Source organism: Malaclemys terrapin, chromosome 9 (assembly GCF_027887155.1).
Source record: "Malaclemys terrapin pileata isolate rMalTer1 chromosome 9, rMalTer1.hap1, whole genome shotgun sequence".
NCBI classification, from domain to species: domain Eukaryota; kingdom Metazoa; phylum Chordata; order Testudines; family Emydidae; genus Malaclemys; species Malaclemys terrapin.
Genome location: NC_071513.1, coordinates 11,681,477 through 11,706,596, shown reverse-complemented (window position 1 = coordinate 11,706,596; position 25,120 = coordinate 11,681,477). Strand labels below are relative to the sequence as shown.

General features: G+C 45.0%; 1 protein-coding gene across 2 annotated transcripts in view; it reads left to right on the top strand.

The window, feature by feature from the left end:
* The window catches only part of RNF128 (ring finger protein 128), a 67,246-nt gene that overhangs the window by 2,785 nt on the left and 39,341 nt on the right, over positions 1-25,120 (top strand). Inside the window, exon 1 of one of the 2 annotated variants that reach the window (XM_054039768.1) lies at positions 21,771-22,247. The exons of the other annotated variant lie outside the window; for it this stretch is intronic. Coding sequence (XP_053895743.1) covers positions 21,827-22,247 — 421 coding nt within the window. The 5' untranslated portion in view covers positions 21,771-21,826. Of the gene's footprint in view, positions 1-21,770; positions 22,248-25,120 lie in introns of those variants that run through there. 2 annotated transcript variants of the gene reach the window in all.

The following is a 25,120-nucleotide window of genomic DNA, read 5'->3' as shown; positions in this document are numbered from 1 at the left end:
TAAGTCGGTCTAAGTTACGCAACTTCAGCTACGAAAATAGCATAGCTGAAGTCGACGTACTTAGACCTGCTTACCGCGGTGTCTTCGCTGCGGTAGCTCGACTGCTGACGCTCCCCCATCAACTCCGCCTATGCTTCTCGCTCCGGTGGAGTACTGGAGACGACGGGAGAGCACTTGGTGGTCAATTTATCGCGTCTTCACTAGCCGCGATAAATCGACACCCACTGGATCGATCGCTCCAGAGGTAAGTGTAGACATGCCCTTTGAGTGGCATTTCCATTTAAATCCATGGGGAGGTCTGAGCATGGAGCATTTCCCAGAGACAATCCTCATTCAGATACAGTACAGTAACTCCTCACTTAAAGTCGTCCCGGTTAACGTCGTTACGTTGCTGATCAATTAGGGAACATGCTCGTTTAAAGTTGTGCAATGCTCCCTTCTAATGTTGTTTGGCAGCCGCCTGCTTTGTCTACTGCTTGCAGGAAGAGCAGCCCATTGCAGCTTGCTGGTGGAGGCTTGGAACCAGGGTGGACGGGCACCCCCCATATCAGCTCCCCGCTCCCCTAAGTTCCCTGCGCAGCAGCTGCCCAGCAGGCTAGCAATTGCAGCTGTCCCTCCCCCCACTGCCATGTGCTGCTCCTGCCCTCTGCCTTGGAGCTGCTCCCTGAGACTCCTGCTTGCTGTGGGAGGGGGGGGAGGGAAGGAAGAGGGGGTCTAAAGTCAGGGTGTCCCCGTCCCCCCTGCTCCCCGCTTACCCCATCTTCCATAGAGCAGTGGGGACACACCAGGGCTCAGGACGGAGGGAGCTTACAGCAGCTGCAGTCTCAGCAAGCTGATCTAATTAACAAGGCAGTGTAGTTAAAGGGGAAATGTGCATATCTCCCTCCATTCCTGCTGCCTTGTAGAGTGAGAGAGTTAACCCTTGAGGGCTCAGCCAATTGCTAGTTCATCATTTAGCAGTAAGGGAAATATCCCACCCTCTGACTCCTCCACCTCAACCAAGCTTCACAATCATCATCATTGTGTACCAGTATTAAATTGTTTGTTTAAAACTTATACTGTGTGTGTATATATATATTATTTAAAATTAGTCTTTTGTCTGGTGAAAAAAATTTCCCTGGAACCTAATCCTCTAATTTATATTAATTCTTATGGAGAAATTGGATTTGCTTAACATCGTTTCGCTTAAAGTCGCATTTTTCAGGAACATAACTACAACATTATGTGAGGAGTTACTGTACTAGTTGGGATGTAACAATCAGCACTCTGACTCTGAGCAAGAAAAAAGGAGCTGAAGTAAGATGAAGCAGAAAGCACATCCTATTTTCAGTCAAATATTTCTGGTAGTTTAAAAAACGAGGTAAAAATACAAATAAATAACAAAACAGGAAAGCAACAGAACTCTCTGAATAATATTCTCTCTGAGAGCCACACAGCCCTCAGACTTCATTGCATTTACTTTTCCAGAAGACAAGTTCTGATTTTTTTTTTTTTTTTTTTTTTTTTTTTTTTTTTGGAGCATTTCTTTTCAATGAAACATATAAAGAAGGTATATTTGGTGGTGATAATGAGGTTTATAAATCAATGTAATTTTCAAATTTAACATTAAATACAGCAAGGGCTAAGTACAATAACATCAACTTAGGAGATGCTTTTCTTTCTGTATACTTTACATCTAGTTCCTTTCCCTCGTTGTGTGTGTAGATAATGTGTATTTTGAAATGAAATTAAAGAACTCCTCCTTCCAAAACAAAAATCAAAACCAAAAAGTATCCTGTGTTGTCAGTGCCAAGACCCGTCGCTGGCTGTTGGCTTGTATGAAATAAGATGCTGCTCTCCTTCCAATTCCGAGTGGGCAGTTATCTATTAAAAAAAAAAAGGGAAAAAACCCTTTATTGAAATGGCCAGCAATGATGAGACCTAAAGGACTGCATGGGCATGAAGGGTAATCTACTCTCTTAGCCCTCAGGTGATCTCTTCAGGTCAGCATTAAATCTTAGTGGCATGACAGTGTGAGGATGCTTACACTGCTCCTGTGATATGTACCTGTTCATGGATAAGTAAAGAACATCAACCTCTAAAGTAATCAATAGGATACCAACACCAAACTGTTTACCAAAAATCAGCTTTCGTGATTCCTTTATTGTTACTGTGCATTGTGACTGGCCTCTGAGAAGAATTGTTTATTAGAATTACTCATTTATTTATTAGACCTCTGCTGCTGGTTTTCAGTTCCTCCTCCTCTTGCATCCCACTGACTTTTCCATTAAGTTAATGGAGTTTATGGTAGAATCCGTCTCCCGTGCTACAGAAAGTGCCATAGTGTATGTATGGTCTGCTGAGGGACTCACTAACTGAAACAGGTACCAGTAAAATCCTGCCCCTTGTAAAGCACTCTGAATATTTCAAAGCTAACGGATTTCAATAGGTGGGGAGGGGAAGGGGTTCCCCTCTCTGATCCATTGCCAGCTCCCGCCTGTTCCTCCTCAATTTCATTTGTCAGTGGGCATCAATGCCAGGATGACAGGGAAGAGCACATAGATGTAAAGTCAAGCCAGTACACTCACTGCTGTTAAGAAGGAAAAGCTTATTAACACAAAAAGAACAGGAGTACTTGTGGCACCTTAGAGACTAACAAATTTATTGGAGCATAAGCTTTTGTGGGCTACAGCCCACTTCTTCGGATGCATAGAATGGAACATAAATTGAGGAGATAGTAACACAGACAATGAGAGAGCATTTTTGCTGTCCCCAGTCTGATTACCAGACTCACTAATTGTAAAGCAGGAAATGTTGTTGTTAGTGTAGTCTTGAAATCCTACAGGCAGATTTTGTATGTGATTTGTGTAAAATTATACTAACATTCAGTTACACAGGGACTGAGCCCTAGCTTAGAAAAGATATACAGTATGTGGGATCTCTCTCTTTTCAACACAATCCATTGAATCTGTTATCTTCTGTAATAACAATTTTCAAAAATGGCTCCCTTTATGTTCTTAAATCCATACTTAGGCACCATGGGCTCAAAGCTCAAAAGGAATTAGGTGCCGAAGTCTCTGTTTTAGGTGTCAGGGTCTTCGTTTCGAGACCACTGCAATCTACAAAACTCCAGCTGAAATCCTGTAGGCACCTAAACTCTGTCAGCACCTAAGGTTTTACAGTAAATGTTCCATAGGCACCTATGTTTCTGCCTCCCTGTCGTGTCCGGATGCCTATCTCCTGCCTAAGCCCCAGAATGATTCACAAATCAGCAGTAGATGGACATTTGGCCACCTAACTCAGAAGTGTGCCTAATAGATGAACTTCACAAAACAGCTGGGGGGCAGGGGGACGTGGACTTCCCTCATAACTTTTAGCGCATGGGTTAAGGTACTCATGGGAGATCCCCAGTTCAAGTCTCCCCTCTACCTAGGGCGAGAAGGGATTTGAACAGGGATCTGTCACGTCTCAGGTGAGTGCTCTAACCACTGGGAGATGGGGTATTCTGATATACGCAGTCCCTCCGAGTCTGAAGCTGTTGTACTGTGGATAAATAATGAAAGAATCATTGGAGCGTGGGAACTGTAGCCTGAGTCTCTCTCATCCGGGCTGAGTGCTCTAACCACTAGGCTATGGAGTCATTCTCATGCTTGTGCTTTGAGTAGGTGATGAGGAGCATCTCAGGATTTAAGCAGGATGCTGCTACTTAAGTAAAAAAGATAAAAGCATTTCTTTTTAAGTCGGGGCAAAATAGACTTACAAGATCATACCCCTCGGCTGCAGAACAACTCCATGAAATTCAACCAGCATTAATAGTTGTTTATGGACAACACTTCTCCTGCATTGTGAACAGGGACCAGCAGAGGGTGCTAAGCTCTTGTGATTATCTTTTCAGTTATTTTTACAAAGAACGTTTTCATTTTCAAAATAGAATAGGAGCTGGAGGACACAGGTATATAGAACAGGAAATCAGATCATTTTTATTGCTCATTTCTGAAATCATTCAAATATGTACAGGCATTCTGTGTTCTGAAATGTTTTGCTGTGGCAGATACATTAAGCCTCAGTCTATGAAAACTAAGTGTTTTAGTGGTTAATGCGTTCCATGCTAATAAAGTAAATCACACTCTGGCAGACTTATGGTACATATTTAGCAGCAGTACATTTCCCTCAATTCACACAGTTTGCCTAATCTACAATCGTATTTGAAAAAGGTTGGTGTTGATTTTTCTCCCCCCCCCCCCCTCAAACTTTGTATTCAGAACAGTTCTGCAGTCTCAAAGGCTAATCTCTCTTATCTCGGAAATTCAGTCAAAGAAGGCGGTTATGCTTTTTGATGCAGTGCTAGGAACTTGTGGACTTCAGTACAGTGCTAGAAACTTGTGGACTGAGTGTCTGCCATTGGACTTTTTGTTTTGTCTTTTGTTTTGAAGGCTAGTATAAACTTCTCTTCTGATTCACTGAGTTTTCCCTTATTCTCCCCTTTCTGTAAAATACCACTATCCGATGTTCAGTGTATTGTATATGTTGCAACATGAATTGATTATCTGAGCTTTCACCATAGTAACAGCCAATTGCTGTATTCTTGTTTTGAACAGCTGCAGTTTGAACAGCTCACCCTCTAAGGGGATACAACATTCAGCCGATGGATTTACATTTTCATTAAATCCTGTTTCAGTGGAACAACCCCTTGTACAAACGGGGCCAAATTCATCCCTGACGTCAGCAAAGTTGTATTAGGGATGAAATTTGTCCCCCTTGTCAGTGAAAAAGGCATAAGTGGCCTCGTTTACAATGAAACAGCTGTTTTTTTCCATGTGGCCAGCATCCCAAAGGACACAACTCATTTTCATGATCAGAGCTAAGAGCTGGTATGGCCACGTGGCAAAGCACCAAGCTAACGAGAATCCTGTGTGTTGAGAGTTTATCCCCAGATGGTCAGAAGAGTGGCTAGCACCTGCTTCCCATGCTGTAGCATGCAGTGTTACAGCCGTGTTGGTCCCAGGATATTAGAGACAAGGTGGGTGAGGTAACATCTTCTGTTGGACCAGCTGCACAGAACTCTTTTTCAGGTCTGGGAAACTAAGGCTATGGCTACTCTAGAGAGCTTACACTAGCGCAGCTGCTGTAAGCTCTCTGTGTAACCACTCTAAGCCGATGGGAGGGCTCTCTCCCATCAGCTTAATTACTCCAGCCCTTCTCTTCCCTCCCCTCCCCATCGTGAGAGGCGGTAGGTGTGAATTAACCAACCTCCTGAGCTGCTCCTGCCAACATAGCACTGTCCACACTGGCTCTTAAGTTGGCATAAGTAATGTCACTCGGGAGTGGCTAATTCACATCCCATGTAACATAACTTATGCCAACTTAAGCTGTAATATAGCCATAGACTTATTCAGTATGTCACCACTAAATACAAGATGGAACAGGTTGTATAGCATAATTAGTTAATACATATTTCAAGGGACCATTCAAGGTGAAGTGGCCCATTAACAACATCCAGTCATAGGAAGACGGGGCCAGGAGATCGCGGGGGGTGCAACAGACCCAGGGTCTGAACCATGCCCCCAAAGCTGCAGACTAAACTGAAAACAGCTTAAGAAGTGCTCCTGTCTCCAGCACCCAGACACCCAGCTCCCAGTGGGATCCAAACCCCAAATGAATCCGTTTTACTCTGTATAAAGTTTATACAAGGTAAACTCATAAATTGTCCGTCCTCTATAACACTGATAGATATGCACAGCTGTTTGCTCCCCCAGGTATTACTTACTTACTCTGGGTTAATTAATAAGCAAAAGTGATTTTATTAAGTATAAAATGTAGGATTTAAGTGGTTCCAAGTAATAACAGACAGAACAAGTAAGTTACCAAGCAAAATAAAACAAAACACGCAAGCCTAAGCCTAATACAGCAGGAAACTGAATACAGGTAAATCTCACCCTCAGAGATGTTCCAGTAAGCTTTCACAAACTAGACTCCTTCCTAGTCTGGGCCCAATCCTTTTCAGACTAATGTTGTGGTTTATGGCCTGGGTCCAGCAATCACTCACACCCCCGTAGTTACAGTCCTTTGTCCCAGTTTCTTTCAGGCATCTTTTGGGGATAGAGAGGCCATCTCTTGAGCCATCTGAAAACAAAATGGAGAGGCTTTCAAGGCCTTTTATATTCTCTGTCTTGTGGGTGGAAACCCCTTTGTTCTTCTGTGCAAAATCATAGCAACAAGATGGAGTTTGTAGCCACCTGAGCAAGTCACATGTCCGTGAATGATTCAGCTTTTTGCAGGCCGACACCATTGTTTACATGTTAGTTTGAACGTTCCAGGAAAGCTCAGATGTGGATTGGCATCTGCCAAAGTCCATTGTCAGTTAAGTGCTTCTTGATTGGGCAGTTACTCAGAATAGTCCTTTCTCAAGAAGCTGACCAAATGCTTCACTGTTGCTACTTAGAATCAAACACATTGAGATACAAGTACATAGCCAATATTCATAACTTCAAATACAAAAATGATACACACATACAGACAGCATAATCATAACCAGCAAATTACAACCTTTTCACAGACCCCTTACTTGACTTCCTTTGTACAAGATTTGGTGCAACTATAGGATCTTGATGGCAACAATGATCTATACGGTCACAGTTCATGTCAATAACATCACACCATGATTTTTAGTATCTAGCAAGTAATGAATTTAAGCTTTCAGGCTCATCTTCTGAAAGTGTGTAGGGTTTTTTTTGAGAATGAGGACTGATAGGTCAGATACAGAGTGATCATTTTGTGAAAAGTGTTCACTCACCTTTGATGTTTTTGTCTTTTATCATTTTCCTGTGAGAGTTAATTTGAGAGCCTACTGATTGTCTGTCTGGTTCCACCCACATAGTTGTTGTTGGGGCATTTCACCCACTTTGCTTCTCCACTGGCAGCTCAACAAGTCCCAGAAAACTGGGACCTCCTCTCAGGACGCAGGCAGACGGAGACAGCGAGGTTTAGGTCTGGCATATGCAAGGTGATCACACCGTGTCACCAACAGAAGATTGATCCTGAACCTAAACATCTCCAGGTTCCCATATCCCACCCTAATCCCAATGGCATTTGTTACTGTGTCCTTAATTCCTTAACACAGTAGCTACTCGGCTATCAAACCTAGGAGTCTTGTACTTAATTTGAATGAATGCTCGTTGTGATTTTATTATGCATCAGTGAAAATGCAGTTAAGCATAAACAGTGGGGCCTGAATTCAGGTACCACTGAAGTGAATATGAATTTTGCCAATTGGATCAGGCTACATTCTTCTGGGACTATACTGCCAACAAAACAATATAAGCAGCGTGGCGGGGTATGTTACCTACACCTGTCCACTAGGAGCTTCCCAAGTCTTTCACTTCAGCTAATTTTGAGTTCGTTTTCCAGGCCTGAAGAAGAGCTCTTTGTAAGTTCAAAAGCTTGTCTCTCGCACCAACAGAAGTTGGTCCAATAAAAGATATTACCTCACCCACCGTGTCTCTCTAATATCCTGGGACCAACACGGCTGCAACTACACTGCAGATTTCAGCTATAGGTAGACGCTGGACAGAGAAGCAGAGTGGTTTGTGAATCATTTCCCCAATAACATGACCCCTATTCTGTGATGGAAACCCAGAGGACAAAGAGTTAACTTCCAATCACTGGCAAGTTTCGTCAGTCACTTATCAGTCAGTTTAACCTTTGTTATAGTGCTATCAGTCACTGAGGTTGAAATTTGTGCTAGTTTGTACAGTCAGGGAGTTCAATAAAAATATTCAGCCCAAGTTATATGCTGGAAACATGGTGTTTAGTTTCCTGGTCTTTAAATTAAAAAAAAAAAAAAAAAAAGTTTTATATTATTGGAATGGAGGGGGAACTATTAGTCCAAGCAACCTTTTTCCCCCTTATGTCTAATTCTCAGCTACTATACCTGGTTGTCTAATCTAAGATTTTTCTATAGCACAGAGATCGGCAACCTTTGGCACGTGGCCCTCCGGGGAAAGCCCCTGGTGGGCTGTGCCAGTTTGTTTACTTGCTGTGTGCGCAGGTTTAGCCGATCGCGGCTCCCACTGGCAGGCTGAGGGATGTGCTGGCCGCCCTTCCCACATCCCCCATTGGCCTGGGACGGTGAACCGCAGCCAGTGGGAGCTGCGATCGGCCAAACCTACAGACGCGGCAGGTAAACAAACCGTCCCGGCCTGCCAGCGGCTTTCCCTGGCGGGCCGCGGGCCAAAGGTTGCCGATCCCTGCTATAACACATATCACTGTGCCATCAAAGCATGGTGTAGAGATTGGGCCTGATCTAAAACCCTTTGAAGTCAATGGGAACATAAGAACGGATATATTAGGTCAGACAAACAGTCCATCTTCCCCAGTACCCTGTCTTCCAACAGTGGCCAATGCCAGGTGCCCCAGAGGGAATGAACAGAACAGGGAATCATGAAGTGATCCATCCCCTGTTGCCCATTCCCAGCTTCTGGCAAACAGAAGCTAGGAAGACCATCCCTGCCCATCCTGGCTAATAGCTACTGATGGACCTATCCTCCATGAACTTATCTAGTCTTTTCATTGACTTCACTGGACTTCACTGGAGTAGAGCCTTACTGCACAGCTCCATTAGCTTCAGGACTGGAGCAGCCTCACATGCAAAAATGAACTCTAGGGGTATGTCTTCACTACCTGCCGTATCGCTCTGTTAATCGCTCTGTTAATGCTACCCGTATCGGCGGGTAGCAATCGATTTACCTAGGATCGATATATCGTGTCTCATTAAGACGCGATATATCGATCCCCGAACGCGCTCACCGTCGACTCCAGAACTCCACCAGAGCGAGCAGCGGTAGCGCAGTTGATGGGAGAGCCGCGGCCGTCGATCCCGTGCCGTGTGGACCCCAGGTAATTCGATCCAAGATACTTCGACTTCAGCTACGCTATTCGCGTAGCTGAAGTTGCGTATCTTGGATCAATTCCCCCCCCCCCCCCCCCGTGTAGACCAGCCCCTAAGTATTGTATTATTCAAGTATTTATTAGGGCCGTCGATTGATCGCAGTTAATTCACGTGATTAACTCAGAAAAATTAATCACAATAAATCAAAGTTTTAATCGCACTGTTAAACACTAGAATACCAATTGAAATTTATTAAATATTTTTGGATGTTTTTCTACATTTTCAAATATATTGATTTCTATTACTGCACGGAATAGAGTGTACAGTGCTCACTTTATATTTATTTCTGATTACAAATATTTGCACTGTTAAAAACAAAAGAAATAGTATTTTTCAATTCACCTCATACAAGTACTGTAGTGCAATCTCTTTGTCGTGAAAGTGTAACTTACAAATGTCATTTTTATTTGTTACATAACTGCACTCAAAAACAAAACAATGCAAAACTTTAGAGCCTACAAGTCCACTCAGTACTACTACTTGTTCAGCCAATCGCTAAGACAAACAAGTTTGTTTACATTTATGGGAGATAATGCTGCCCATATCTTATTTACAATGTCACCAGAAAGTGAGAACAGGTGTTTGCATGGAACTGTTGTAGCCGGCAGTACAAGATATTTATGTGCCAGATATGCTGAACATTTGAATGCCCCTTCATGCTTCTGCCACTGTTCCAGAGGACGTGCTTCTATGCTGATGATGCTCATTTAAAAAAAAAATGTGTTAATTAAATTTGTGACTCAACTCCTTGGGGGAGAATTGTATGTCTCTGGCTCTCTTTTACCCGCATTCTGCCATATATTTCATGTTATAGCAGTCTCGGATGATGACTCAGCACATTTTGTTCGTTTTTAAGAACACTATCGCTGCAGATTTGGCAAAACGCAAAGAAGGTACCAATGTGAGATTTCTAAAGATAGCTACAGCACTCGACCCAAGGTTTAAGAATCTGAAGTGCCTTCCAAAATCTGAGAGGGACAAGGTGTGGAGCATGCTTTCAGGAGTCTTAAAAGAGCAACACTCCCATGCAGAAACTACAGAACCTGAACCACCAAAAAAGAAAATCAACCTTCTGCTGGTGGCATCTGACTCAGAGGATGAAAATGAACATGAGTCAGTCTGAACTGCTTTGGATCGCTATCGAGCAGAACCCATCATCAGCATGGACACACGTCCTCTGGAATGGTGACATTGTGAACAAGAAGCAGGCAGCATTATCTCCTGCAAAAGTAAACAAATTTGTTTGTCTGAGCGATTGACTGAACAAGAAATAGGACTGAGTTGACTTGTAGGCTCTAATGGTTTCCATTGTTTTATTTTTGAATGCAGTTATTTATTGTACATTTGTAAGTTCAACGGTCATGATAAAGAGATTGCACTGCAGTACTTGTATTAGGTGAACTGAAAAATACTATTTTTTGTTTTTTACAGTTCAAATATTTGTAATCAGAAATAAATGTAAAGTGAGCACTGTACATTTTGTATTCTGTCGTAATTGAAATCAATATATTTGAAAATGTAGAAAACATCCAAAATTATTTAAATAAATGGTATTCTATTATTGATTAACAGAGCGATTAATCACAATTCATCTTTTAATCACTTGACAGCCCTAGTATTTATCCATGCAGAAGTTATCTCTGCTTACATGGACGGTCTATCTTGTAATAGTTTGTTTTGGGTTGCAGTCAAGTCCTGCATTTCTATCCAGTTGTCCAGCTGAGCTGGCTGGGACGTAAAGAGAGCGAGTGTGGTGCTTTTACAAAAAGCTTTTGAATCCTATCAAACAGTGAATCTGCTGGTATAGAAACTGATTCAAAATAAAATAGCAAAATTACTCCACAGCGGAGACAGTTCACTTTAATTTGACCCTTACAGATGTGTATTGTTACAGATAGGAAAGAGAGAATATATCCTAGCCTATATTTTCTTTCTCCTTCTAACTTCCTCCATAGCCATAAGTGATGTGGCTGAGATGTAAATGAGGGCAGAATTTGGCCCATTGTATTCTCATATCTCAGTTGTACAAGGGTCCCTGAAGGAAGGGTCTGTTAAAGTTTCCAAAATCCAGGTCACGTCTCCCTTGGCCTTTGCAAAATTTGGCTATACAGACCCAAACATTGCAACTTGGGCCTGTCACTGTTTGAAATAACATTCCTCAGTAAGTCAGAAACAGTGTGTAACAAAAATCATTTAGTCTGAAACGGGTCTCTGATTTAGACAGCTCCAGAGCACTATCAAAGAGAGAGAATGCTGTTTAAGCCTGGCTGTGGGCCATAGCCCGCTGCTTGTGATCCGTGATGCTGACAGTGTCCTCTCTTTGAACCAGGATGCCTTCCATAAACAATTCAGTGACACTGCCTCTCTGTGTGCAGCAGCCCATGCGCTGTTCCGGAATGTGGTCACTTGCCATTGGAAACGGTCATGGTTCCTACTTTAGTGATGTGTTGGTTTCGCACGCACTTCTTATGTACCTGTATGACAAATATACATTTTTATTTATTTGCATTTATTAACTGCACCTGTTTAAAAATCTGGTGGAGAATGTCTCTACCTAAATCATAATTTCAATAAAATTATAAAGTATGTTCCTGTGGGGGATATAAATGTAAATCTGGGCAAAGGAAAATAAGGCCTCCCCAAAGAGCATTTCCCATCCCTGTTTTCTTCAACTCCTTCATCCTCTCCAGATAAATCTTTAAGCAGTTACTTGCTCCCCGCACCACTGCCACTGAGATATGCTGGTACAACAGGTACATCTTGCAAGGTGTCATCTGATCCTTGGTCTGGTGGGCCAAAGAGAAAAACAAGTTCCCACGTTAAAGACTCTGGGACCAGTGAAATCCTAGCCCTAGTGAAGTCAATGGCAAAATGCCAATTGACTTCAGAGGGGCCAGAATGTCACCCTCTGGCACCATCCACACACATCCCATTTATGCCAAAGTGGGCTGTTAGCTTGAACGCCTGAGTGTCTGTGGTAGTATGTTTTAAAACACTTGCTTTCAGGATGAAAGTTCCCTTCTTCGGCTTTTAGCATTTTATATAAAAAAAATCTCAGGCCCACACTCATGCTGAGCTACACCCATTGAAGTCCCTGCAGGTTTTCCATTGCAATCAATTGTGATTTCACCAGGCGTGAGGCAGGGCTGGGTTTAGTCCATTTTGTATCATGGTAGTATTGAAATGTCTGCACTGACTATGCGTGTAGCTCCAGCTGCTGGTCCAGCAGCTCATGTATGGGTGTGTCTGAATTGGCCCAAAAAGTGATCCCATTTTCTACTTGATTCATTTGTTCTCAAACCTCATTCATTTTTTTCCCCCAGGGCCCCCATCTGCAGTAGTTTCTGCTCATGAGGACACCATCAGATTTTCAGTCACTTGATGCTCTTTAACTGCTGAACTCAGTGGCACAGATGCATTATATGGAAATTCTGGATCCCCAGACGGGGCAGGAACTTGCACAATCTGTTAGTAAAGAGGGAAGTAAACTGCACTGATTCAATCCCAATGAATGGAAACTCCCCTACCACTGAGGAAAGACCGCAGTGAATCAATGGGCTTGGGCCTGATCCTCTGTAGTGCTGAGTGTCCCCAAATCTCAGTGAAGTCAAGAAGGATGGAGGACACTTAGCATGTTACATGATCTGGCCCTCGTTAGCCACCTCTTTATAAGAGCTCCTGTATGATTAGTTAGTTTGTGTTACATACATTTTTCTAGCTAGAGGCAGCTTATAATTGGTGTCATGCATTCAGCTTCAGTTTAATTCACTTGCTTCTCCCAGTCATTCCGTAGATTTTTTTATTGACTCCTTCCTTTGAGATTAAGTGGCAGAAAATGTAATCCCTTGAGGTCACACATCTTGTAGAAGGGAGAAAGCGTGCTGGAGAAGTCACGTCCGCATACGACTGTAATGATCTCATACTGCCCATATGTCAGGGTGACAGAACGTTTAAAACACATTGCCTGGCCTGTAGCAGGCACTTCAAGTGCTGTCATAGTAAAGAGCTAAGCTAAACTCCCTTGGTATCTTAAGCCAAAACCACAGCTAAAAACAATGCTTGCTTTACTGGCACCTCGGACGCTTGTGGAAATCTCATTGTCTTGTGGCAAGAGCTGAGCAAAACTAATTGCATAGAAATCATCTTCACCAGAGCAAGCTGCCTACCCATCCCCATTCAGCAGCAGCAGACTCCAAAACCTAATTCTGGTCCTGCTGCTGCTAACTGCTCTGCCCCTTACAGTATTTGGTGACACCCCCAAATGCACTGGGGTAATGGAACACCTAAGTTAGAGTCCTACAGGCAGCACAAACATGGAATGTTGGCCTGCCTTTTAATTGTATAGGATGGTGGAAAGCTGATTAAATGACCACACAGCTGCGGGTGAAAGTATGGAATTGCTGTGGCATTACTGATTCTCTCTGACTCCTTGTGAAATTGTTGCAGCTGTTATACCATGCGTGTTCCAGTTTTAGACAATGGGAGAAAATTCTCCCCTTGCCCCCCTACAGATTGGTGCAACTCCTGTTGTCTGTTAGCAAGCGTCTTTTGCAACGTTTGTTCCTGGATGTTTATCTCGTTTCTTCAGTCCTAGGGTTTCATTTATGATCACGTTGGGGTTGTTTTGTTTTCATTTTTAAAAGTTATTCAGTGGAGAGGGGCTAAGGCTGCAAGGAACGGATCCAGAGCTGCTAGTCTCATAAAACTGGTCTCATAAAATGTTGGCCTAAAGAAGCACATCATGAATGGGGTGGATTCAGATCTGGGTATTTGACTCTGAAATGCACTGAAGTTTGAAGAGGTTTAGAACTAGATTTAAGGTTTTTGGTCTATCTAGGATCTATTGATAAGAACATCAAACTGGTTCATAGTAAGGCTTGTTACAACACAAACTACAGGTTTGCAAATGATGACATAGTCAAATCCATACAACAAATATCAGGAAGAATTCACCAAAATAGGCTGCCCTGACATTAGCGCCATCGCTATTTGGCAAGCACATATTACACGTTGGAAAAAAAAGGGCTTAAATATTTACTTCAGTAAGATAATGCTTCAGATAAAGAGTGTGGATGAAATCCCAGCCTCCTAGTCTGCCAATAGCAAAACTCCCATTGACTTCAATGCAGCCAGGATTTCACTTTGTTTAACTGAAAGTCAAAGCACACTTTATAAAACCTTCTCAATGACTTACTCAAAAAAAAAAAAAAAAAAAGTGGGGGGAAAGTTACACAGACTAAATCCTTCACTTAATAAATCTTACAAAGAAGTCAAACAACTACAGAGCGAGGACAAAAGCCCTTCTATAACACACTCAACCAGCTTTAAACCAATGTCAAAGGGAGGGCTGGAGAGTGAATGGACTTCTGAACGCTACTAGTAATTGCTTGCCACATTGTTTTTGCTTATGCAATGGTAAAATGGGATACTGCATTTCTACAGTGCCTTGCCTCTAAGCAGCTCAAAGGCTTTTGCAACAAAGCATCACAACTCTCCTGTATTAGCTACCCCTGTATGTAAGTATTACTGGACCCATTTTGCAGATGGGTAAACTGTGGCACCAAAAGGTTATGATTCTTGTCCGAGGTCACAGTCAGGAGTTCCAGTCCACTACTCTATTAGACAAGCTCCCTTTAACATGTAAAATGGTCCTTTCTGTGGAAAGGGAAATAGTACCAAAGAACCCCTTTATAGTACTGCAGAGGTCTCAGCTACTACTTTGGGCAATTATCCTTTTTATTGGTTTGGATAGATGGTAACTGGGCCGACGGTCAATGTAGAGGCTGTTTTCCAAGGTTACAAAAGGGGAGTGTGTGTGGTGGGGGGGAGGGTCACACCTTACTAAGGTTTCAGATCTGTTTATTAATGCATCATCATGAAAGGGGAATTAATTCAGCATGAAATGAGTACAGGAAGGTTTCTAACATTTAGGCATGTAACATTTTTTTAAAGTTATCAATTTAAATTGTGCATTATGTTTTTATAATTTTAACTGCTAGAAATATGTCCTCCTGTGCCCTGATACTTTTCCTTGCACACGCAAACGAGGGTGAAAGACTTGATTCTCCACTCTCTTACACCAGTATCATGGAGTGGAGAATCAGTCCAGTAGGAGTTTTGGCTGTACAAGGAATGCAGAATCAGGCTGCTGGTGGGTAGCAATGTTGACTCTCTACGTTCCAAGCAGCGCTGAGATCCTCCAACAAATACTACTTAGGACTGAATGTTATCAGCTTCAATATTCCTTCCCCCTTTTCCAGCGCAAATCATCACTAAGCTGAAATATGTTCCCCACACAATATGAACAAACTTTCTATTACCCTGCCCTTTTGAAGTCGGGAATTTTGCCTGAGCAGAGAGTGAATCACTTGGCCCCAAGTAAAATAAATGTTTGTGAAATGTCTGTAATCGTCACCATAAAGACTATCTTACAGAACACATGCTGCAGAGCTCAAGTAACAGTGCTGTACCTCAAGCCTGTGCTAGTTGGTAAAGGGGGTGGACTTCTGTTCATACACTGCTTACTCTGTTGAGATTACCAGTTGTACTGTGGATGTTTGGCCACCAGGAGCCAGACTGAGACCACAAACTCATTTCACATAAGTTACCAAAGAGCCATAATTTTGTTTATTACCAACCTGAGCAAGTTTTGAACTGGTGTCCTACAAGTAAAGGGTGTAATAGCCAACTGCCAGTTTCCAGAGCCATCCAGTCCCTGTTAAAGAGTCCCTCCTAACTTCCTACAGTATTTCACAAGACCTTTGTTCACACAAAATAATAACATTGACTAAGATAACATTAAAAGCTGGATTTAATCAAGCATCTAGTCACACAATCACATTTTCAGAATCATATTAAAAATTGATGTAACGGGTGCTTTTAGTACAATGGGGTGTGGACCAAAACATCAGATCCAAACTCCCCAGACCCAAGTTTTGTAGCTGGTTCCTATCATTATGAAATACCCAAATCTGATTATCCCCAAAACTTGGAAAAAGTCTGGATCTCTGAGTTTTCTTTCCTAAGGCCCTGTCAGATTTTCTAATCTTTATGAACAGATCTTTGCTCCCATGCGGAACTGATTGCAGGATCGGGCCTTGGCATGTTGATTACCTTCATATAGACTATTTCTTTTATCTGAAATTTTAATTTTGAAATAATTGATCTGCTTTAACTGGAATAAATTGCCTAGAGAAGTTGTGGATTCTCCATCAATGGAGGTTTTTAAGAGCAGGTTAGACAAACACATGTCAGGGATGGTCTAGAGCAGGGGTTCTGAACCTTTTTCTTTCTAAGGCCCACTCAAAATGCTATAAAAACACCATGGCCCACTTGTGCCACAACAAATGTTTTTCTGCATATGAAATCCAGGGCTGGCATTAGGAGGTAGCAAGCAGGGGAATTGCCTGGGACCTCACACCACAGGGGTCCCCATGAAGCTAAGTTGCTCAGGCTTCAGCTTCAGGCCCGGGTGGTGGGGCTCAGGGCCCCGGGCTTCTGCCCCACATGGTGGGACTTTGGCTTTCTGCCCTGGGCCCCAGCGAGTCTAACGCTGGCCCTGCTTAGCAGACCCCCTGAAACCTGCTCTCAGCCCCCCAGAGGGCCCCAGGCCCCTGCGTTGAGAACTGCTGGTCTAGAGTCCTGCCTTGAGTGCAAGGGACTGAACTAGAAGACCTCTCAAGGTCTCTTCCAGTCCTACAATTCTATGATTCTATGCTTTCATGTGTAATAAGAAATTAGACATTTGGTTAGCATAGTTTAGAAGAAAAGGAGAAAAGTGAGCTTCGAATGTTCCTTGATCTTTAGGACAATATTCAGCGTCTCTATATAGACATATAACAGGGCTTCAGTACCTACTCTGTTCACTACTCTTTCACCACCAACAACGAAAAAGGTCTTCTAGTCTCACTATGGGTCTAAACCAGGGGTCGGCAACCTTTCAGAAGTGGTGTGCCGAGTCTTCATTTATTCACTCTAATTTAAGGTTTTGCGTGCCAGTAATACATGTTAACGTTTTTAGAAGGTCTCGTTCTATAAGTCTATACTATATAACTAAACTATTGTTGTATGTAAAGTAAATAAGGTTTCAAAATGTTTAAGACACTTCATTTAAAATTAAATTAAAATGCAGAGCCCCCCGGACCAGTGGCCAGGACCCGGGCAGTGTGAGTGCCACTGAAAATCAGCTCGTGTGCCGCCTTCAGCACATATGCCATAGGTTGCCTACCCCGGTCTAAACCAAACCAAGTCAGCCAGCCACACTGGTGTGTGGCAAAGCCAGTGAACAATGTCACACACAGTCATGTACCTAGGATGCTCTAGGTCACAGACTCATTTGTTTGGCAGAAATATGTGTCAGCCAGAAGTGACCAAGGTATTTTTGAGCATTGAGTCATATTTTCTGTTTTTTTAACTGCTGGTTTCCCCTCATCCTGACCGCCTAGTATCCTTACATCAAAATATTGTAAAAATCTGTAAATGTTCATGTTTTTCTTTAACCACATACAAACCACTGCATTCCTTACCAGGAGAAGAGTGTAACTGTGTTAAGATTTAGCCCACAATCCTGCAAACACCTAGAATAAAAGAATAAAACGAGTAGTATCATTTGGGTAAATTCTGGCTCAATTGAATTCAACAGTAAAACTCAAAGGAGACAGGATTCAATCCGTTGACTTTGCTGAGACTATGTGCTTAAAGTTAAGCATGTACATAAGCATAAGCATGTGCATAAACATTTGCTGGATCAGGCCTTATTCAGGAGAAAAATCCTGATGTACTTTCAAGAATCACAGTATCAGCAAGGTGAAAAGGTATGGTAAAGAGTTTTGTTTTAAAGGAACAGAGAGTCCTGTGGCACCTTTAAGACTAACAGATGTATTGGAGCATAAGCTTTCGTGGGTGAATACCCACTTTGTCAGACACATGTTTGTTTTAAAGGGACACCATTAACTTAAAAGTCACCCTTCTATCTCTGTTTTCTTTACTTGCTGTTGTAATATTAAGATCACTACGAGTGGTACAGAACAGAAAATGGCGGGACGTAGGGGAGAGAGAATTCTCTCTATACTTTTCAGTTTGTTTGTGTATTTGACAGCACTTTTTGTAGAGTGGATTTCACTATTTCTGCTGTATGGCCAATCAGTTTCCCTTGTTGATTGTGTGAGTATTTTGCATAGAAACAGGGAAGAAAAAAAACATTTTTAACATAGCAAAATGCTGTTGTAAAACCACCCAAAGTGTCAGGGGATTCAGAGACAGGTGTAGTACCTGATGTTATTTTTAACTCTCATTTTCTTGGGAGGAGGGTGAAGGAGTTAACTGATTAGTTTTCCATTTGACAGTGTCCCTTTAAGCCAATTTCATAAGGTTCAGAGAAAGGGCTAACCATTATTTCAGTGTATCTTACCCCTAGTCCTGGAGTACTGAATATGGCACATAAATTAGAGCACCATAGAAATATTGACAACATTGGAATGGTTTCTGGATGGAAATAATCAGCCTTTATGCAAGGGTGGAGCTAGACAAGTATGCTATGCCCTGGGAAGGGTGGGCCAATTTGTTCAGTCAGTCATCAAAGGAAAGAAACAAGAGCTGTGTGTATATGTGTGTGTCACAAGCTTCATGTTAATTTAGTAATAAGAGATTGTTTGCATTATGATTATGTTACAGCTTCTGTTAATTAGGAACTACAGCTCTTTGGGACATAAAATTAAAATGTACTAAACATTGCATAAGGTACATGTAATATATATATTTTTAATTCTGTAGTATGTCCTTCTTCTGAATCTTCCCTTCTCAGCTGAAAGCATTTCGAATTTTTCCCCTGATGCCATGGAACAACGGGTGTGAGTCTTCGTTGCCTGACAGTTTGGGTGTTGTTCAAAATCCCACCCAATGTTGGCCAAACTCTGTTCCTACTGAATCCACCCTTTATGTAGTTACTCACATCTGTGTAGAGTGATGATAAAACAGTCCCAAACCCAGGGCCTGATCCTGTAAACTTGAACATGAATATCTTTACTCATGTGAGTAATTCCACTGTATCCATTGGGACAACTCACATGGTAAAATTACTCGGATGTGTTTGCAGGATTTTCACCCACTTTGCATGGCTGTCAATGATTCCACAAGGTGCACGGCAGTGGAAAAGCAAGCCCAATGAGCCCACTCCTGGTTCATTAGAATTAATGAGAGTTTTATCATCAGCTGCAGTGGTTCAGGATCAGCCCAAACTCTATCGTTAAAGAACAAATAGAATATTCTCTTCCACATTTGAAAGGTTTCCTACTGGATCATCTTTGGAGAAATGTCTGTTCATTCTTATTTACAGTGTGTGTCATCTTTATCAAATGTGTGCCTCTCACCAAGTCTTCGGGCACATGTTCTCTGTATATGAAAAATAATTTCCAAAGACCCTGATCCTGCAAACTAATCTGCATGGGGGACCTGTATGCATGTGAAGCCCCGTTAACTTCAGTGAGGCTTCATGCAGGCACAGGGGTTCATTTGCATGGAGCAGCTTGCAGGATCCAGGCCTAACATATTGACAATTATCAATGAAAATGAATTCCCCTCCACCCTCACCTCCCCAGTTCCTTTAAAACCTAATTCTGCAAGTTGCTTAGCCCATCAATGGGACTCCTTAAGATCCCAACCCTTCACACACTTTGGCACTTGGGACCAGTGGAACAACTCAGGTGCTTAAAGTTGAATACATGTGTAAATCTGAGAATTTGAGCCCACGTGACTATGAACTAGCAGGATAAGGCCCCTATAGTAACAGAACCAGAAGGTAATATACTACTACAGAGAAACAAACAAAAGGCACATGAATTTGCATGGCAAGTTATGTGCCATATAAATCCAATAAAAATAATGCAGGAACTAATAGTACACGAATAAAGAATATTTGGTTGAAGCGATGGTTTTCTGTAAAATATTAAGATGGAGCATAATAGGCAGTGAGAGGACATTGTTTACCCAATGCAAATACATAATTAATAATAGGGAGCATTTATACGGCACTTAACGTTTACCGAGTGCTCTGCAAACAGCTCAGTAATGCAAAGCAGAATGGGCATGTGGATAAACAGTGTGTGCCTGGTTGCAACAATGACAGTGTAGAATGATCTGGCACTGTTCCACAGCACTGGTTAAGATGGTGGGGGATCCCCCAGGAGAGAGACCCCTGTGGATGTTCCCTGTGCTGCTGCTGTATCCCTGATGGGGGCAGTGGGGAAGTCTCATGGGGAGAGGCCCCTGTTGCTCTCTTCCTGGTTGGGGAGAACCCTACAAGGATTCCTCATCTTGGGGGATTCCAGGGGCTGTTGCTTGACCTTTCTTAGGGTATGACCATGGAGAAGTGTCTGGGTGGGAGGGTGCTCCAGAACTGCTTTTTCCCCTGGCTATTAGGGGAATTCCTAAGGGAGGAGCCCTTTTAACAGGTTTCAATGCTGCTTCCTGCTGACTATTTGTGTTTGTAGGAGGGTTCCGTGCTGGTAAAGGGTCTCAGTGCTGCTGCTTCCCAACTGGCAGGGAGGTGTCTGTTGGGGGGGTAGTGTACTGCCCCCCAGCCAGAGAGAGGGTGCCTGTTGTGGAGGGGTCCCAGTGCAGTCCCCCCCCACCACTCCCTGGACAATGGGGGGATGTCTGTGGAGGAGGGATCCCTGTGCAGACCCCTGGCCAGAAGAGGGTGTTTATGGCTGATGATCCTTGGTGCAGCCCCTTGGCTGAGTGGGGAAGGGGGTGTTTGGCAGAGGGATCCCGGTGCAGCCCCCCCAGGATGAGTGGGGTGTCTGTGGCCGATAGGGTGACCAGATGAGAGGAAGAAAATATCGGGACACGTGGGCGTTGGGGGGTCACCAGCAGAGAAAAAAAAAGCGGAGTACCGTGAAATATCGGGACAAATGCCTAGATAGCGGGACAGTCCCAATTTTAGCGGGATGTCTGGTCACCCTAGTGGCAGAGAGGTATGGGTACAGCCCCCCCAACGCCAGTGATGGGGTGTCTAGGTGGAGGGGTATCAGTGCAGCCCCCCCCGGATGTCTGGGGGGAAAGGGGTATCAGTGCAGCCCAGTGGCGGGTGTCTGTCTGTGGAGGGGTATCAGGGCAGGGCTCCCCCCAGTGTCTGTGGCTGAGGGGTATCAGTGCAGCCCCCCCGGTCTCTGTGGCGGAGGGGTATAGCTGCAGCCCCCCCGGGTGTCTGTGGCGGAGGGGTATCAGTACAGCCCCCACCCCCGGTGTCTGTGGCGGAGGGGTATAGCTGCAGCCCCCCCCCCCAGTGTCTGTGGCGGAGGGGTATCAGTACAGCTCCCCCCCCCCGGTGTCTGTGGCGGAGGGGTATAGCTGCAGCCCCCCCCCCAGTGTCTGTGGCGGAGGGGTATCAGTGCAGCCCCCCCCCCCAGTGTCTGTGGCGGAGGGGTATAGTTGCAGGGCACCCCAGTAGCTGTGGCGGAGGGGTATCAGTGCAGCCCCCCCCCCCGGTGTCTGTGGCGGAGGGGTATCAGTGCAGCCCCCCCCGGTGTCTGTGGCGGAGGGATATAGCTGCAGGGCCCCCCCGGTGTCTGTGGCGGAGGGGTATAGTTGCAGGGCACCCCAGTAGCTGTGGCGGAGGGGTATCAGTGCAGCCCCCCCCCCCGGTGTCTGTGGCGGAGGGATATAGTTGCAGAGCACCCCAGTAGCTGTGGCGGAGGGATAACAGTGCAGCCCCCCCGGCCGGCGGCGGGTATCTGTCTGCGGAGCTCCTTCCCCGTACCTCCCCGCGGAGGCGGGGGCGGAGGAGGGGGGGCGGGGCCAGCCCGCCCCTGCCGCGTGGGCGGGCCCGGCGGCGCAGTGAGGTGCTGAGGTGCTGGGCGCGCGGCGGCTCAGTGGCTGCGGCTCACGGGCCCTGCGGGTGGCATGCTGTCCTCGGCCGCGCTGCTGGCGCTGGGCGCGCTGCTGTGGCTGGGCCCGCAGCCCCCGGGCGGGGCGGCCGCCGCTCAGGCCATGTGGACCGCCTGGCTGAACGTGTCGTGGCGGGAGCCCGGCGGCGGGAACCGCAGTGGCTGGAACGCGAGCGAGAGCGGCCTCTTCGGGCAGGACTCGCCGCTGCAGCGGGCGGCCGGGCTGCTGGTGCCGCCCGACGGCCTCAACGCCTGCAGCCCGCTCACCAACTTCAGCGAGGCGGGCGCCGGCCAGGCCTGGCTCGCCCTCATCCAGCGCGGCGGCGGCTGCACCTTCGCCGACAAGATCCGCCTGGCGGCCGAGCGCGGCGCGGCGGGGGCCGTGATCTACAACTACCGGGGCACGGGCAAGGAGGTGCTGACCATGTCGCACCCGGGTGAGTGACGCGCGGGCCCCGGCCCCTGCAGGGAAAGGGGAGGGTCCCCCTGGCTTGGCTGTCGTGACGGGGGGGGATCGTCCCCTCCTCAGCCCGCAGACTGGTCCCCGCCAGGTGCGCTGCCCACTCCCGCCACGGGCATCTAGGGCGCTGGCCCGCTCCCCGTCCCCTGGGCTGGGCTCCCTTCCCGCATGGCAACGCTGCCGCTGCCCTAGAGCTTCAGGGGCAAACCCTGTTCGAGACTTCCCTGGAGAAAGGTCTCCCCGAGCTCCCGTGGAGGGGGCCGCTGGCTTCCCCTTTCACGAGGCCGGGCTAGGTCTCCAGGGGCTGAGTGTCGGTGCTGCATTTTGGGATTCACGCCTAACACCCGAAGAGGGCGTGGTGCTGTGCAGGTGTGGGGCCGCTGACCTCGCCGGCTTGCAAGCTGAATGCATGAGGCTAAGTAGCAGAACTGCTGTTGCTGTAATAATGAATAAACAACTCGTCACGTAAAGCGAACTGCCTTCATTAGAGCTCGAATTTTTCTCCCCAAGAACGAGGTCCTCGGTAGTCTCTCCAAGGTCTGAACAGAGGGAGTTTGCCATATGCCAATGGGAAGGAGAATCCACTCAGCGGCAGTGTGTGCAGGGAGTCAAAAGGGCACGAAGTGGATTCTAAGGATTGGCAGGGGTGGAGTTTGGGAAAACTTGGGAGGCAAGAAGGAGCATGACCTTATAGAGAGAGGCTAAGAGTCATTGTAGAGACTAAAGTAAGGTTGACAGGCTATCTTGGCAGCTGTGTCTTGGACTGGAAGTGGAAAGATGAGTGGGACAAGCCAGACACATGGGGGAATGGACTATTGTCTCAGCAGTAAGATAGAAAGGAAGAGATTTGGGGGACAATGTAGGAGTAGGAATTCTGAGGGTTGGATGGCGGGGGGGACACAGGGTAAATTAATGATGGTCAGATGTTGCCAAGACTGCAAGCATAGGGGAATGGTGGTGGTGGTGATGTAAGGGGAAAAGGAGGAAGCTGGAGAGAGGGTTAACTAGTATTCTAGCTCTTGATTTTGAAAATATCTTCTGAACACAAACTGATGCAGTCCTGAGTCTCTGGATGGCTCCAGTGCTTACCTCTCACAACTTTCCAGTGCTGTAGCAGAGTGAAAATGAACAGGAAGTACTCGGTTTTCAGCAGGGTGTTGGCCAGGGACAGATGGCATCTTTAGTCTGGCTAGTTTAGTCCCCTCAAGTGACTTTGACCTAAACGATCTTGATTTTGATCTTCAAAAGACAGGAAATCCTCATGCTGACATGCCTGTTACTCTTTCCTGAACTCATACTAATGTATCAGCCTAAACATGGCTTGCCATTCAAGGCATTTTGTTGAATTTCTGATTTAATACATCACAATGTTAAATACATAAGCTGTTGAAGCTTAAACCTGAGCAGGTTGCTGCCTGAGTTCTCTGGGCTGGGAGAGCTGTGCACTGTCATATGGCAGCATGTGTTCAGACATATGGACTGGGGGTGGGAATTGTTTGGTTCTTTTTGCTACTAATCTAGTTAACTGTGGTCAGATTCTGTTTTTCAGTCAGTCTACCTAGGGGCAGAGAGAGGGGCTGATGTCTCCTCCAGACATTTCTATTTTTAGTCACAGTTTTCCCTGTATCCCACACAACAATGAACTCTGAATGGAATTAGTGTGGGTCCCACCCACTGATCTTCATGTGAATTCATTTTATGCCTCACAACTTGTCCTGTGACCGGTTGAGTGGTGTTTCCAGTACAAGTATCAAGCCTTTTTAAAGCAAATTTACTTTCTGCAGAAGTTGATGGCATGGGTTCCTTCCACTTGCCATAGAAAGTTTCCTGTATCAGAGGGGTAGCCGTGTTAGTCTGAATCTGTAGAAAGCAACAGAGGGTCCTGTGGCACCTTTAAAACTAACAGAAGTATTGGAGCATAAGCTTTCGTGGGTGAATGCCCACTTCATCAGGCGCAAGATCAGGCTTGCGTCTGATGAAGTGGGAATTCACCCACGAAAGCTTATGCTCCAATACTTCTGTTACTCTTAAAAGTGCCACAGGACCCTCTGTTGCTTTTTACAGAAAGTTTCCTATTTGCCACTAGTGAGTGGGTTTCTCCCACCCCCCCCCCCCAAACTCATTATTTTTCAAATGAAGACTTAAATTTGATAGTCATGGTAGTACAGTCAAGCTAATATTTCATGGGAAGATACCTTAAGTTTGAGCGAGTGGACATTAAGACTCTAGTAATGGAAAAAGTAGACACTTCAAAGGAAGTTCTTTTCAGAACCTAATATTGTAAAGTGTTAACTAAGCTAGCAAACTGAAACAAAAACAGGGTGGCTTAAAACAAGACCTGAGAAACACCTGGTGAAAATGGGGAAATATTATTTCTTCACTTTTCAACTGTTAAGGATAAATGGCATTTGTGTGGCCTTTTCCTGTGTACTTTTCATAAAGCACTCTTGGGGTTTCGGTCTTGCAATTTCCTGGACGTATAGAACATTCGTCCTGCTTTTTATCCCCTGTGATCTACAGATGAAGTTGGGGTGTGTAGAGAGAGTAGTTGCTACCAGTAATAAAGGTAACACATACTTAGCGCAAAACATGAGTCATGTTTTGCGCTAATTCCCTTCTGAAAAGAAACTACGTTGGAGAGAACCCGTGGCTTACCTTCAGGGCTTTCTCCAAACAAGCATGCCTCTTTTGTAACTACTTAAATGCCAGAGGATGGCACTTCTGCAGAACTGTCTTATTGATACAACATCATGGGTGTGCATGGTAAAATACAGATTCAAAAACACCTGCCTAAGGAACTTAGTCTTTTTGTTGGTTCTGGACAGCACGTTAAGTCTTGTGCTGTAGTTA